Below are 13,740 nucleotides of genomic sequence, written 5' to 3' on the forward strand. Positions count from 1 at the left end.
AGAACAAATAGCATTTCTCTTTTCACTCATACCAATTGCAATATTGATATTGTCACATGTCATAATTCATACAGAGATTACTACCTGATTAACTGATCCATAATTCATAAAGTAAGATACAACACCCACAGGATCCATATGACTTCAACATACTGTGATGGCCTTCAATATTGATCACAATTAACAAAAGATTTAAAATACTAAATTAACAAGATCCAAGACTTCAACACCATTGCTTTTGGCATGAGTATACGTGTTGTGCCAATCATCCCAATCATTTCACATATTTCAACTGGTTGAACCAAGAAAAATAAAGAATGTCAGTCAAGATACTAAAAACTATAAACAATCTGGAAATAGAAGAACATAAACAGGTATAGATAACTTAATAAAAGCCATAAGAGCAGAGATACTAAAACAATTACAAAATGTTTAAGAACAAAACGAATTTAATAAACATCATGGCAATCATGGAGGAAAAAATCAATGGCAACAGATAACTTATCATGCATCTACCATTCACCTGCATAGGAATTAAATTAAATATAGCTATCAACTTTTAAATTTCGAGCTCAGATGCTGCAAAAGGAAATTGATAAAGAAAATATAGATTACAGCTGAAAAGAAAAAATTCCTACAAGCAACAAACATGAAACAGCAGTAATGATAGGATAGTAATGATCCACTCAATTGTCATTTCTTATACTAATAAGTAAAACAATATCTCCAGCAATCATGTAGACATGAATGATGCAATTTTTAATTTATTTAGATGATCAAGAGGCCCCCTACAGGCCTGCCTTTTGCTTGATTTTGGGCTGGCTCTGCTGGCAGTAAAGTTTTTACTATCTATTTCTGGAAACGCAGCTTGGAAAATCCTCTTTTCTAAATGGTATGAGTATGCTCACCTAATCAATTTTGTAATATCATGAATCACTTTGCCATCCTGAGGAATTTCTCTTTTTTGAGAGTACAATTTAGTAGTTGAGATTAGAACCACAAGTAGCCATTTTCTGTTCATTATATGTAAGGTAAAATTCAACTAGGGGCAAATATCTTCATATTCACTTTTAATCATACAGAGATGAACATAAACAGTCAAAGAGTTATAGCAAGCATACACTCATACAATGACCAGGCTATCCAAAAACAAAAGATTGCCAGCAAGTTTTACATCCATGAATAAGGTTCAGAGAAAGCCCACAATCGCAGATACAAGTGCTGATTTTCTATTTCCTTCTCTTATGACATAAACAGGGGAAAGAATACTCACAGTAGATATGTATGTAGCATCTTCCATGGAAACACTTTTCTAGTTCCTTCTCCTAGACCTTCACTGCATGTTCCTCTCTTCATTCATGAGATCCCTACAAATTATGACAAACATTACAGATGGTAGGAGACATTTTATTCAAGTCAATAGATTATCATATCATGCCCGCTAATTTTTTATTTTAATCATATCCTTCAGTCTTCTCACCGGCACATCAATCACTAAATGAACAAGGCAATAGGCATGCTAACCCAATCCAATCAAAAGACGACTATATCCCGTAAACGAGTGAAAATTTCCTTGTACACTTTCCCTTTTCCCTTTCAGGGAATAAAAGGTAACTCATATTCTAAAATTTCTGAAAAGAAAAATTCAAATGCTATGCATTCAGTATCCTCATTTTTAACCAATGTCGCATTTGAGGGCAATGCTTCCTGACTATCTTTTGTGGCCTAGATATAGGAATGCTTCTTGACTCCTCAAGAACCATAAAAAGTAACCAAACCATTTAATCACAGCCAATGCGCTTCTATTAGCTAATAATGATTCAGGGAAACCCATACATTCTTTTTTTTTTTTTTTTTTTTTTTTTTTTTTTGATAAGTAATGAGGGAAACCCATACATTCTTAAACCGATATATCCTTTTGGTAAGTATATACTTGATTGGAATTTTATAATATTTCAACGTAGAAACAAGATTTTTGAAACTTGATTCAGAAACGTTCAGAAAATCAAAAACTTTGATCCATCAATAAGAAACTCCCACTACTTTTAATTTGACAATATCAAGCCCATAAATGCATGAAACCTACCTTTTTCAACCTAACAGTGTGCAAAATTATAGTTGTGCTCCATCCAAGAAGCTTATAAGTAGTTTTGTTGACAGCACTATCTATGACTATTCTTTGCTCTCTGTTTCTTTGGGATTAAAGATTATTCAGGGGAAAAGATTGGCTACTTCCCAAAATAGACTATAGTGTGTAAACCTGAAAGGCTCTTACAATGACCTTGTCTGAGGTACTGCCATTTCATTTTGTAGGTTGCTCTTCACCTCCCGCTCCCTTAAAGTTGAACACAAAAAATATTGTTCGACACTTTCAGACTTTTGACTACCAGAGGATTGTTAAATAGTGTGCACAAACCTATATGATTTTAGCAAATACAATAAGAATCGCATGAAAATATACAATACTTGATCGTGGATTGATAAATTTGAGTAATCTCAACAATTTAGAAGAATTTGATCAGAATTCATAATTTTTCCAAGCTACCAAATCAACCGAAAGCGCGAGAAAAAGAGATAGTGAATAAATGCATGCCCCATGGTCTTAGTTTCAGTACCAAGAAAAGCTACCGATATGCATAATCAAATAAGTAAATCATCAAATTGCAATAACCAGGTGAAAGTACAAAATCAAAGAATAAGAAGAAGCTGAAAAACAAGACCAACGTTTGGATACTGAGAAACACTTAAAAGAGAAAAATGAAGAAAATGAAGGGGAAGAAGATACGTACTTCAATTTCTATAAAGGATTCAAAAAAAATGATGAGTAATATACCTGAATGGTCAAAGATGCATGGGTGCTTGAATTTTCTTCTTGCTGCAATATGGTTAACGATGGTATGTGAGCAATCTTTGGCCAATCCTCACCAGTGTCTTTCTTGCATCTTTGCAAAAAGATGGGACAATCCCAAATTATTAGGCGCTTCAAAGACATTAGCCTACCCATTCCTTCAGGCAGTGATGTCAAACTGGAGCATCTATAAATTTCAAAGTGTTGAAGTGATTTGAAGTTGTGGATCCACTCTGGTATAGCCTTCAAGCTTTCACAATTCCTAATCCTAAGATTTTGTAGAGTGGTAGCATGTTGAAGTCCTGAGGGGAGAGAAACCAAATTTGGAAGTCCACTGAAGCAAAGAGCGAGGAGGTTCGTAAGGCCTTGCCATTTCATCCCATCCTCATCATTGGCTAGCTCAAGCTCAACACAACCCATAATAGACAATTCTTGAACGGAAGTGAGATGTTGAAGGGGGACAGACTTCAATGTGCGACAATCACGTAGCCACAACCTCACAAGATTTGTCAATGAACAAACCCAATTCGGAAGCCTTGAACCCCGATAGTAATTTAAGTGTAGATGTTTCAGATTTGGGGGCGGTTGGAAGCCTTCGGATGGCATTTTATCATCGACAACGCCCCAATCATTGACATCTCCTTCAGTAGTTCTCCACTCTAAACTCAAGTCATGAAGATGTTGTTTCTCCTTCAGATTTAGAGCCTTAAATTCTAATGCAACATCTTTCCCATGTCCAAGATTTTTAATCTCTAAACTTCCTCTCAGCTTATTGAGTCCGTTCAGTTCTCGTAAATCACCGCAATTCTTGAAGTGAGAACCCGAGTGGACCACAAATCTTGATAACGTCTCAAGATTATTCAGTTGCCCCAATCCACGTGGCATATATGTCAAAGCATCACAAAAATCTATCTTAAGATGCCTGAGATTGACCAATTTTTTAAGGTCTCTCGGCAATTCTTCTAGTCTGCGACAACAAGAGAGTCCTAGTGTTTGCAAATTCTGCAACCTAGTTATAGAGTCTGGTAACTTCTTAATATTCTTATTCGAAGAAAGATCAAGACACCTTAAATGCTTCAACTCCCCGATAGAGCTTGGCACATAATCAAGATCTCTCCTCCACAGATCCAACATGCGCAAGAACTTGAAACTTGAAAAAATTGCATCACAATCAATCTTATACATATAGTTTTTGAGAAAAAGAAATGACCGTATTCTACTTGCTTCACACAATGAAGAAATAGGTTTATCGTAACCAACAAGTAATGATAGATGACGCGTTTTCTCATCAAGGTTTGTCTCCTTATCACCTAATGTGGCCATCAACGATCCTGATCCTGCCACTGATATGGCAAGATCATGCATGAGGTCATGCATTTTGCATTTATTCATGAAACCATACCTAGTCGTTAGAGCTTCTTGAAAGAACGATCTCCATCGTAAATCCATAAAATACTCTGTACCAACCTCTTCTAAGCATCGGCTTTCATCATCACAAGACTTTACAAACCCTTGTGCTATCCAAAGCTGAACAAGTTCTTTTTCACAAAACACGTAATCCTTTGGAAACAAACTACAATATGCGAAGCATTGCTTCAAATGTGAAGGAAGATGATCGAAACTCAGCTTCAGAGTAGGTAAGAGGTCACTTACATTCTGAGATAATTTTGAGAGTTCATTCTTCTTAAAAGACACCCATTCTGCTTCTGAATTTTTGGAGCCCAGTAAACTTCCGATTGTGGTTATGGCCAAAGGGACACCTGAACACTTTTTTACGATCTCCTTTCCAAGTGCAACCATGCTTGAATTCTCCGGCTCTTGTCCTCTCTCAAAGGCCTTGTGCTTAAATAAAGACCATGATGCTTCTTCATCTAAACCTTTTAAGGAATATGATTCAACCGCCCCAATAATCCCTGCAACACTTTCCTGGCCGATGGTCTTTGCAACGATTTCATTGCGAGTAGTCACTACTATTCTACTGCCTCTTGCACCACCCATCAGCATTTGTTTCAAGCGACACCATTTTCCATGATCACCATTCCACACATCATCCAACACTAGGAAGTATTTCTTTCCTTGGAATTTTTCTCTAAGTTTACCCACCAATGTATCCATTTCGGCGTCTGCAGGTTTCTCCTTGGCTGCAGATTCTAAGGCTTTTGCAACAATATTTTTAATATCTAAGAAATCATACACACACACCCACATTTTGAGCTCAAAATGTTTCTGGATTTGGTCATCATTGAATACGAATTGAGCGAGTGTAGTCTTTCCCAATCCACCGATGCCAACAATTGGAAGGATTGAAACATTGTCTTCAACGTTGGAGTCCAGCAGAAAGTCTATAACAGCCTTCTTATCATCTTCTCGACCAATAACTGTTTCCGCACGTACCAAAGAATGAGTGTTATCCCTCTCCCTGTTCCCGACTCGTGGCTCAACCCGGCGTACCTCCAAGTGAAAATTCTGCCTATCTGCGTTGATGGCATCTAACCTCTTTCTCATGGCCTTAATCTTATGGCCCATTTTAAAACGATAGGCAAGCTGGTTCTTTTTGGCCTTCTCATCGCATTCACGGGTCATTATATCTCTTCGTAGAGCTTCAGTGGAAATTTCATCTAGCAAGTCGTCCGCATCATACATGGCATCTTCTAGCCTTCCGAGCCAACGTTTAACTGCACGGTTACCTGCAGTCTGTTTGTCCTCCGCATCCAGAAGCACATCGTTGATTGTTGAAACTGTGTCGGTCAGGCTTTGAAGCTCATCTTTGACATCCCAGAACAGTCCGATCTGTTTGACAGCCAGTGAGCACAAAGCCTCAATGATTCGCCCCGCAACAAAGGAGAGAAGTGGTTCCGCCATTTCCTGATGGTGAGTTAAACACAGCGCTGTTGGTGGAAGGGGTTGAAAGGTAGAGGGAAGAAATGGTGAGTGAAAGAACGCTGAAAAGTGAATTGCAGAAATGTTTTTGAGAAGATTAATTAGCTTGTTTTCATTCGCATTTTTCTTTTTTTGAAATTTTTAATATATATATGTATCACGAATCCTCCTTTCAGAAAAGCAAGCTGAAAATGAAAAAAATACAAAAATAATAACTAAAATCAAATAAAAGGCAGCCAGATGAGACGAAAGCGAATAAATAAGACAGAAATGTTTTTGAATTTTGGAGTTTCAAATATATTCATTATTTGCTACTTTTATAACACAACACATGTTTCTATTCAAATTTTACATTTTTTTTTTTTCCCGATCAAAAGTGTAGGTCGGAGAAATCAATTGTGGATATTATATTTGGGCATAACTATAGTAGCGTTTACCCTTTGGGAGTCGCATAAGGAGGACTTAGATGGTGGGAACCGCAAACGTTCCCTCAAATCTGACTGAGCTATAATCTGACCTAATCCCACCATAATAGCACCTATCCGCATGGAGTCGCACAAAAGAGCGATAAACGTTGGGAATCACAAGTACTTCCTCAAGTCTGACTGAGTCATAGCGTGACCTAACTCCACTATAGTAGCACCTATCCGCTAAGAGCCGCACATGAGAGGCCTAAACAGTAGAAACCGCAAGCGTTCCCTCAAGTCCGACTGAGTCATAGCGTGACCTAACTCCACTCTAGTAGTACCTATCCACTAAGAGCCGCATATGAGGGGCCTAAACAGTGGAAATCGCAAGTGCTCCCTCAAGTCCGACTGAGTCATAGTCTAACCCAACTCTATTAGGGCATCAATAAAAATTAATGTGGCTAATATTAATCAGGTATATATAAAAATTTACTATTGCAAAAATTTCAACCTACGCCTTAATACATACCTAACCACTTAACACTTCAACCATTCAGAAAATTACATTCCTCAAATCTCTCATTAATAAATTCATTTTATTAAATTTTGTTCTTTTTAAAAAATATTTTTGTCTAATTGTAAAATTTGTTTAGTATTTTTTTTTTTATTATTAATTTGTAGGACATTGATACTTCGTTTTTAGTAATTTGTAGGGATATTCAACTAAAAACTTGAAAAGATATTTTCACTGAACAATAATTTAAGAAGGATATGTTTTCACGTGGGTGACGCAGCCTGATGTCTTGCAATTATTAGCCTGTGGCAACCTCAACACTAATAAATCACACTTTTGTTAAAATTTCTCATATTCATCTCCCCTCCTTATTTACTGCGCCCCAACAAACGAGAAATGCTTCTCTTCATTTCCCAGACCATCTACCCACCATCTCTCCTCTTAAATCTTTTTTTTTTTTTTTTTTTTTTTTTTTAAGTTAAGATACAATCTCATGAGACGGTGGGTAAATGGTCTTGGAAAGAAAAGAAAGTCTGAAATATCTATATGAGTTTTTAATATGTAGACTCTGTTCATAGGAGAAGATAATTAATATCTACCCTTAACTTTCGTTTATAACTAGTTAGATGGTGGACATCATATTCACCTCATAAATTGAGAAACTTTTAATATATATAGTAAGAGATTTTTTTTTTTTTTTTTTTTTTTTAACATATGTATAGTAAGAGCATTTTTAGTGCCTTACTAAATTTTACTCAGCTTTAATAATTTATTTTTTTAGAGCACTCATAACAGTCTCACTATTTTAATAATTTATTTTCACTATTTCATTTAAATATTATTTTTTAATAATTTGTTTATTTTTTTCTCTAACTTTTATATTTTTTAATGTTTATATTTTTTTAATGATCTATTTTAAGAATATTTATCTTATTTTAACGGTAATATTTTTAAAATTTGTAATATTTTCTTCATTTTCTTAGTTTTAATTTCTATTGAAAGAATATAATGTTTTTTAAGATTAATTTTGGATTGTTACATGTCAGCTTATTAATTTTCACACCTATATCAATTGTGGAATTTTTTTTTTTTTAAAAAAAACAGGAATTTTCCGTTGGAGAGGAAGAGAGAGAATATATACTTTGATTTCATTGAAGGGGAAGCGAGATTGTAGAAAAAAAAAAAAAATGAAAAGCAAAAAGGAAAAGAGAAAGAAAGTATATTTGTTTAATGAATAGGTGAGTGAATAGTAAATTTTAAGTTTGATGATTACTGTTTACTTTATTAATTTTTTTTTTGTTAAAGTTGTGAGACAGAAAAGTGTACATTTAAATCATTTTAATTAAATTAGCTCACTTATTTAACTAAAAATTGCATTTGAAGAGGCTACTATAAATGCTCTAAGATTAAAATGAGCTGAAACAGCTCGAAACCTGTCCAACGAGACAAGTTGGAAGAAAAAAAACTTTGGCCATATATATATATATATATATATATATATAAAAAGTATGAGTGTAAATGGAAATGGAGAAAAAGGAAGAATTGAATGGCTGTGTTGGCAATGGAATGGAAAAAAGAAGTGGATTGATAGGATAGCAGATTTAATTAATATGAAAAAAAAATATATTAAAATGTTTTAAATAAAAAAATGAAAAAAATTATTTTCTAATAGTTTTTTTATTTAAACAATAATAAAAATTATTAATGCGATATAAAAAATAAAAATTTTATGATTAATTTTAAAAATAATTTTTTGAATTTTTAGGCCTGTCTGTCCGGCCCTCTGCAAAACACAGCCGATAAAGAAGACAGACAGGCACAGTTGAACACAAATAATGATGATAACTCTTGTCAGGGCACTTCTGAACACAAAGACCAGAGTTGAAAACCAGCAACACCGATGGTTTTGAAATAACTCTGGTTTTTTGTGTTGCAGGTTTTCAACTTCCTCCCTTAAAATAGTAACATTTTTTCTGCATGTGTGATTCATTAATTGATTTACGATACCCTACCCTTTGGAGCAGTAACATTTGCAGGAAAAATATTAGTGAAAATTTAACTTTAACTTCTTTAATTTTCACGTAATTCGAAAAATTTTCTAAACTTTTAAATCTTTTGCTTTATTTTAGTTTTCTGAATTTTCAATTACTCTTCATTTAGACTGATATATCAATTTAAGTCATTAATCTCAAACGGAATCGACCTCACCTAATCTACACGTGGTTTTTTCCACTCCTCATACCCGTTTTGCTCTCACCCTCACTCATTCTCACTCACCCTTACAACCTTATAGCTATGTTTGCCAACAGCCGGGGCCGGCACTGTAGCTGGAACGACACTGTTCCAGCTACAGTGCCAACTGACAGGTGGCAGCAAAAATTGACTTTTTCATATTAATTTTTTTTTTTAAAAGCAAAATATTAAAAAAAAAAAAAAAAAAGAAAAAATAGCCACCCCCCTTGGCCAAAAATGGGGTGGTACGGCCACCCCATTTTGGCCAATGGGTGCCTGGAACCACCCCATCTTTCTCCTCGTTTTTTTTTTATTTTGCTTTAAAAAAAATTAATATAAAAAAGTCAATTTTTATTGCCACCTGTCAGTTGGCACTGTAGCTGGAACAGTGCCGTTCCAGCTACTGTGCCGGCCCCCGTTGTTGGCAAACATAGCTTATATGTCCAACACTCGACCCACTGCAAAATGATGGATTGGCTTATATGTCACAACTCTTTTGTGCTCATAAAATTTATCATTGAGTTTGTAATTAAATATTATTAAATTTTAATCAAATTATAATTTTAAAAATTATCTTATTTTTAGAGGGACATAAGAGTGGCACAAGAAGAACTTTTAAAATTACTCATTTGTTTGAGGGGTTTAAAGATGTGTTTAATAAATTTGTTTGAAAAAATAAGTACTTGTTTGATAAAATAATAATAATTTGAAAGCGTTTTTAAGGGTTTAAAAAACCTAAAAATAGCAACAAAAACTATGGATGAAAAGGCTGGCGGTCCGCTAACTGCTAACTGTATTAACCACTAACTGCTTTGAAAGCGATTAAGAAAAGTCACTAACCGCCTTTTATGTATATTATATAATTTATATTATATTTATATAAAAAAAATACATGAAAATTGTATCATTTTTATGTGTAAATATATATAAAAATATATAAAAATTTAGAAATAATGTTGTATGTAGTAGGGTATTATCATATTACCATAAAAATGATGTCATTTTGAATTTTTTTTAAAACTTCTTTTTTAAAAATTCTTTAAAAAGCGGTTAGCCTAATAACCGCTAACCCCCGCTTAACCGCCTAGGTGGTTAGTAGATTTTACTAACCTCCTAGGCGGTTAGCGGTGGCATTAGTGAATTTTACTAACCGCCTAAGTGGTTACATTTAGCAGTTATTGACTAATACTGCTAAGTTACGCATTTTCACCCCTAGCAAAAAACATACTTTTGGTAAAAGCTTAAAAATAAAGATTTTGTCAAAAAAATGTTTGACTTAAAAGCTATATTTCTCAAATACAATCTCAAACATGCTCTTATAATCCAGTACAAAGTCTACAATTTAAAAGAAAAAAAAAATTAAAAAATTTTAAAAAAATTAAAATGTAAAATTACAGAATTTAAGCTATTTAAAACACTTAAAAAATGCCACTTATTTAGTGGAGGACACGTCATTTGTAGCGCTATTTATTTTTAATAAAAAAATATTAGATATTTTCTTAGTGTCTTCTAAAAAAAAAAATTAACCTTACTGATCTCTAAGTACACTAGCAGATGCCCTATATGTCATTCTCTTTTTTATGTTTAGGAAAAAAAAGAAAAAACCACAAAATCTCTTCACATTAAATTCCATACATTTAACCAACCCTCAATAGTTACTACTAGAACTGAGAGTCGGTCGGTTTCGGTAGATAAATTGGGTTTTTGCATTTCATAATGACATTCCGCCAACTTTTTGTTCCGTCATCGAATGGCAGTCAGTAATATTGGTCGGTAATGTCAATAAGTGAAAAAATGGAGAATTTGTCTGCAAAGTTAGCTGGTATCGGTCGGTAAAGTCGATTCAGTTAGAAAAACTTCTTCCGCCTACAGCACCGACAAATTCGGAATAGAAAAATTCATGCCGCCTCCCCGTCCATCATCTAGGCGATCACGATCGGCTACGGTTGAAATTCGGTCCGTAGTCAGCACTTAGTGAATTTGCACAACTTAGTTGCTATAGTATTTCTTAATGTGTAGAGAGTCAAAAGTAATTTTTTATACATCATTTTAATATAAATTTTTCTCTTTCCTTTTTCCTCTTTTAATTTTTTTTTTTTTTGGTTGTTAATTAGGAATTTTGTTGGAATTTTGTCAAAAAAAAAAAAAAAATGAGGATAGATAAAAAATTTGTATTTTATAAATAAATAATATTTTAATAAGAAAAAAAAAATAATGGAAGTTATATGAAAGTAAAAAGTGCACTAATCCTTGATACGAACACCACACCTGCTACCTCGAAAACCATTAACACTTACTCCACCCAGCTGTGTACAAAATACTTTTTTATATGGCGGTGATGATTTATCAGTTAATAAAATTAAAATTAAAATAATAATTATATCAGAAATAGGAATACGTGCATTGGCGGAATAGCCGTATAGGCTTATAGAAGTAATCAAGTAAAAACAGTTGCATTCAATGTGAATTGGGATTCTCACCGCTTCGGCTTAGCAATGTTGAATTCAAACTACATGATGCCTCATGGAGTGGGCTGCGTTTAGTAAAGCCTTCGTTTGGAATGGAATGGGATCTCTCCTGTCTATTTTGGACGGGAGGAGACTAGTTCATAATTAGGATTTTTTTAAAGAAATTTAACGAGCATACAGATGTTATATGTTTTATTTATTAAAAAATAATATAATATAATTTATTATCTAAGATACCATAAAGATACCATAAAGATACCATATGCTAATTATCTTCAATCTTACCCTTGTGGTAGGGTCAAAGATACAGTTGACGATTTTGCGTTTGGCGGGAATCTTTTTACTGTTTGATGATCATCATGCTGCCCCCTAGCTCCCTTGTCTAATTTGATTATTTAAATACAATAATTTTTTTTTTGAAACGGGGAAAAGGAATTACAGGCTGATTTTTACCATTCTTGATCTGAATGTGAAAGATGCGAATGATTTAAATCGAATAATTGAGTTCAAAAAGTTTATTTGTAAGAACTACTTAAGAAATTACATAGCCAAAGGAATCCCTGATTTCACAGTCCATGATAAACATATTTAGGAAAACTCACACCACAACACAACTACCCAATCCCCACGTCTTCATGAGTCATCATGAACCTCTCTGTTTGGGTTCTGTTTTTGGGAGCCAAAATTTAGATGACATTAATGGGATATTGCAGTCCATTCTGCTTCTTCTGAAATTGAATGACGAGAAGCTTCGCGAAGAATGGAATCAACCAAGTGTGCAAACTCCATCAGTCTTCACTCACAAAATTCTTTGAGATAAAGCTAGGAGATAAAGCTTTATCTCAAAGAATTCCTTGCGCACTTGATGTTATCGATGTTAGGAGATAAAACTGTCCGAGAGTTGGTCCGTTTGAGTTTACGATTTTAAAATAAAAATTTTACATTGTGATTTTTAAAAGGAAAAAATGCAAAATTAGTCATTATGATTTATCTGATTTATAATTAACTCTCTATGGTATTAAAATGAACTCAAAGATCCCTGAGGTATGTCAAAAATATAATTTAGTCTCTACAATCAAATTTCGTCTACTAATTTAACAAATTCTCTTAGTATGATACTGACTTAAATATGACAAGTATCACAATTATATTGACTCTAATGTTTTTCGCTATTAAAATCTGTTAAGTCAGTGAACGGAAATTGACTGTTGGGACTAAATTATCTTTTTAGCATACCTCAGGAACCTTTAAGTCAATTTTGATACCACAAAGAGTTAATTGCAAATCAGGTAAACCACAATGACTGAATTTACATTTTTCCCTTTTTAAAAACATAATTAAGTATCTGATAAAATCACGAGTTGACATTTAAAATTGTAGTTTAGCTTTTAAAAATTGTGAGTTACTTGCTATTTGAAAAATGCAGAAATCGCAATCCCAAACCATTCATTTTCTGGGATTTGGTTTAAAATTATATTTTTTGTCTATGAAATAGCAATGTCAAACACACCCTAATATATATATTTGGATGTTACACTAATCAAAAAGTTTAAGCTAATAGACTTGGGGTCAACGTAGGTATATTAACCATTATTTTTCGATCATAAGCCTAATGATGATTTTAAAAGCCACTTTATTCTTAAAGGGACACAAAATAGATTTATAACATTACTAATAATGCCACACCCTTATTTTTTCACCTCAATTTTCAGACATTTTTAATTGGCTTTTAAAATTATTATTAAATTTAGAATGAATTTTTATTGAATTTAATTTACTTTTTCCCGACCAAGATTGACACATAATAGATATTCCAAAAGAATAACCCCATGTACATTATTCTTCATCATTAGATGAGTTTTTTTTTTTTTTTTTAAAAAAAAATTTATTAAAGGAAGGAGAATGTATGTCTTTTTTATGAAATTTTTTTTATTGCAGTGTTGAGTTTGCAAATGACTGTAGCTACTAGCCAATTCTTTAGCAAGATGGAGACGTTTTCTTTTTTTTTTTTTCTCCTTCAGGTTTTTAGCTAAAATAACCCTTTGCTATTTTAACTAGGACAATATGAATGCTCTTAGGCTATATAAAAGCGAGAGAGGGTCAATGTACTTGCTCAAAAGGGTAGCAAGAAACCAATAAAGAGCAAATTAAAGACTATAGAAGATGAACTCAATTAGGCCAATTATGTCATCAGTTGTGCAGATCCAAGCTTCAAATTAATATATATATATATATATATATATATATATATATGGTCCACATCCATTACAAATTCTAGGCAATTACATTGCAATTTATAAGTTGAACTTATTTTCCATGCCTCGGTTATCAAGCATCTGTCAAAGGCTCAGTGCAAGTGGGTCATTATAAATCTGTCAGTAGTCTTGAGTC

General features: G+C 33.4%; 1 protein-coding gene across 1 annotated transcript; it reads right to left on the reverse strand.

The window, feature by feature from the left end:
• On the reverse strand, window positions 1–5,838 carry LOC132182439 (putative disease resistance protein RGA1). Its single transcript, XM_059595686.2, has 3 exons — window positions 2,834–5,838; window positions 1,274–1,367; window positions 1–292 (listed from the first exon to the last, which is right to left on the reverse strand). The coding sequence occupies exons 1-2, from the start codon at window positions 5,708–5,710 to the stop codon at window positions 1,353–1,355; spliced, it is 2,892 nt and encodes a 963-aa protein (XP_059451669.2). The 5' UTR covers window positions 5,711–5,838; the 3' UTR covers window positions 1–292; window positions 1,274–1,352.
• Between the last annotated feature and the right edge of the window lie 7,902 nt (window positions 5,839–13,740).

The sequence above is a fragment of the Corylus avellana genome, chromosome 2 (genome assembly GCF_965113065.1).
Source record: "Corylus avellana chromosome 2, dhCorAvel1.hap1.2, whole genome shotgun sequence".
NCBI classification, from domain to species: domain Eukaryota; kingdom Viridiplantae; phylum Streptophyta; class Magnoliopsida; order Fagales; family Betulaceae; genus Corylus; species Corylus avellana.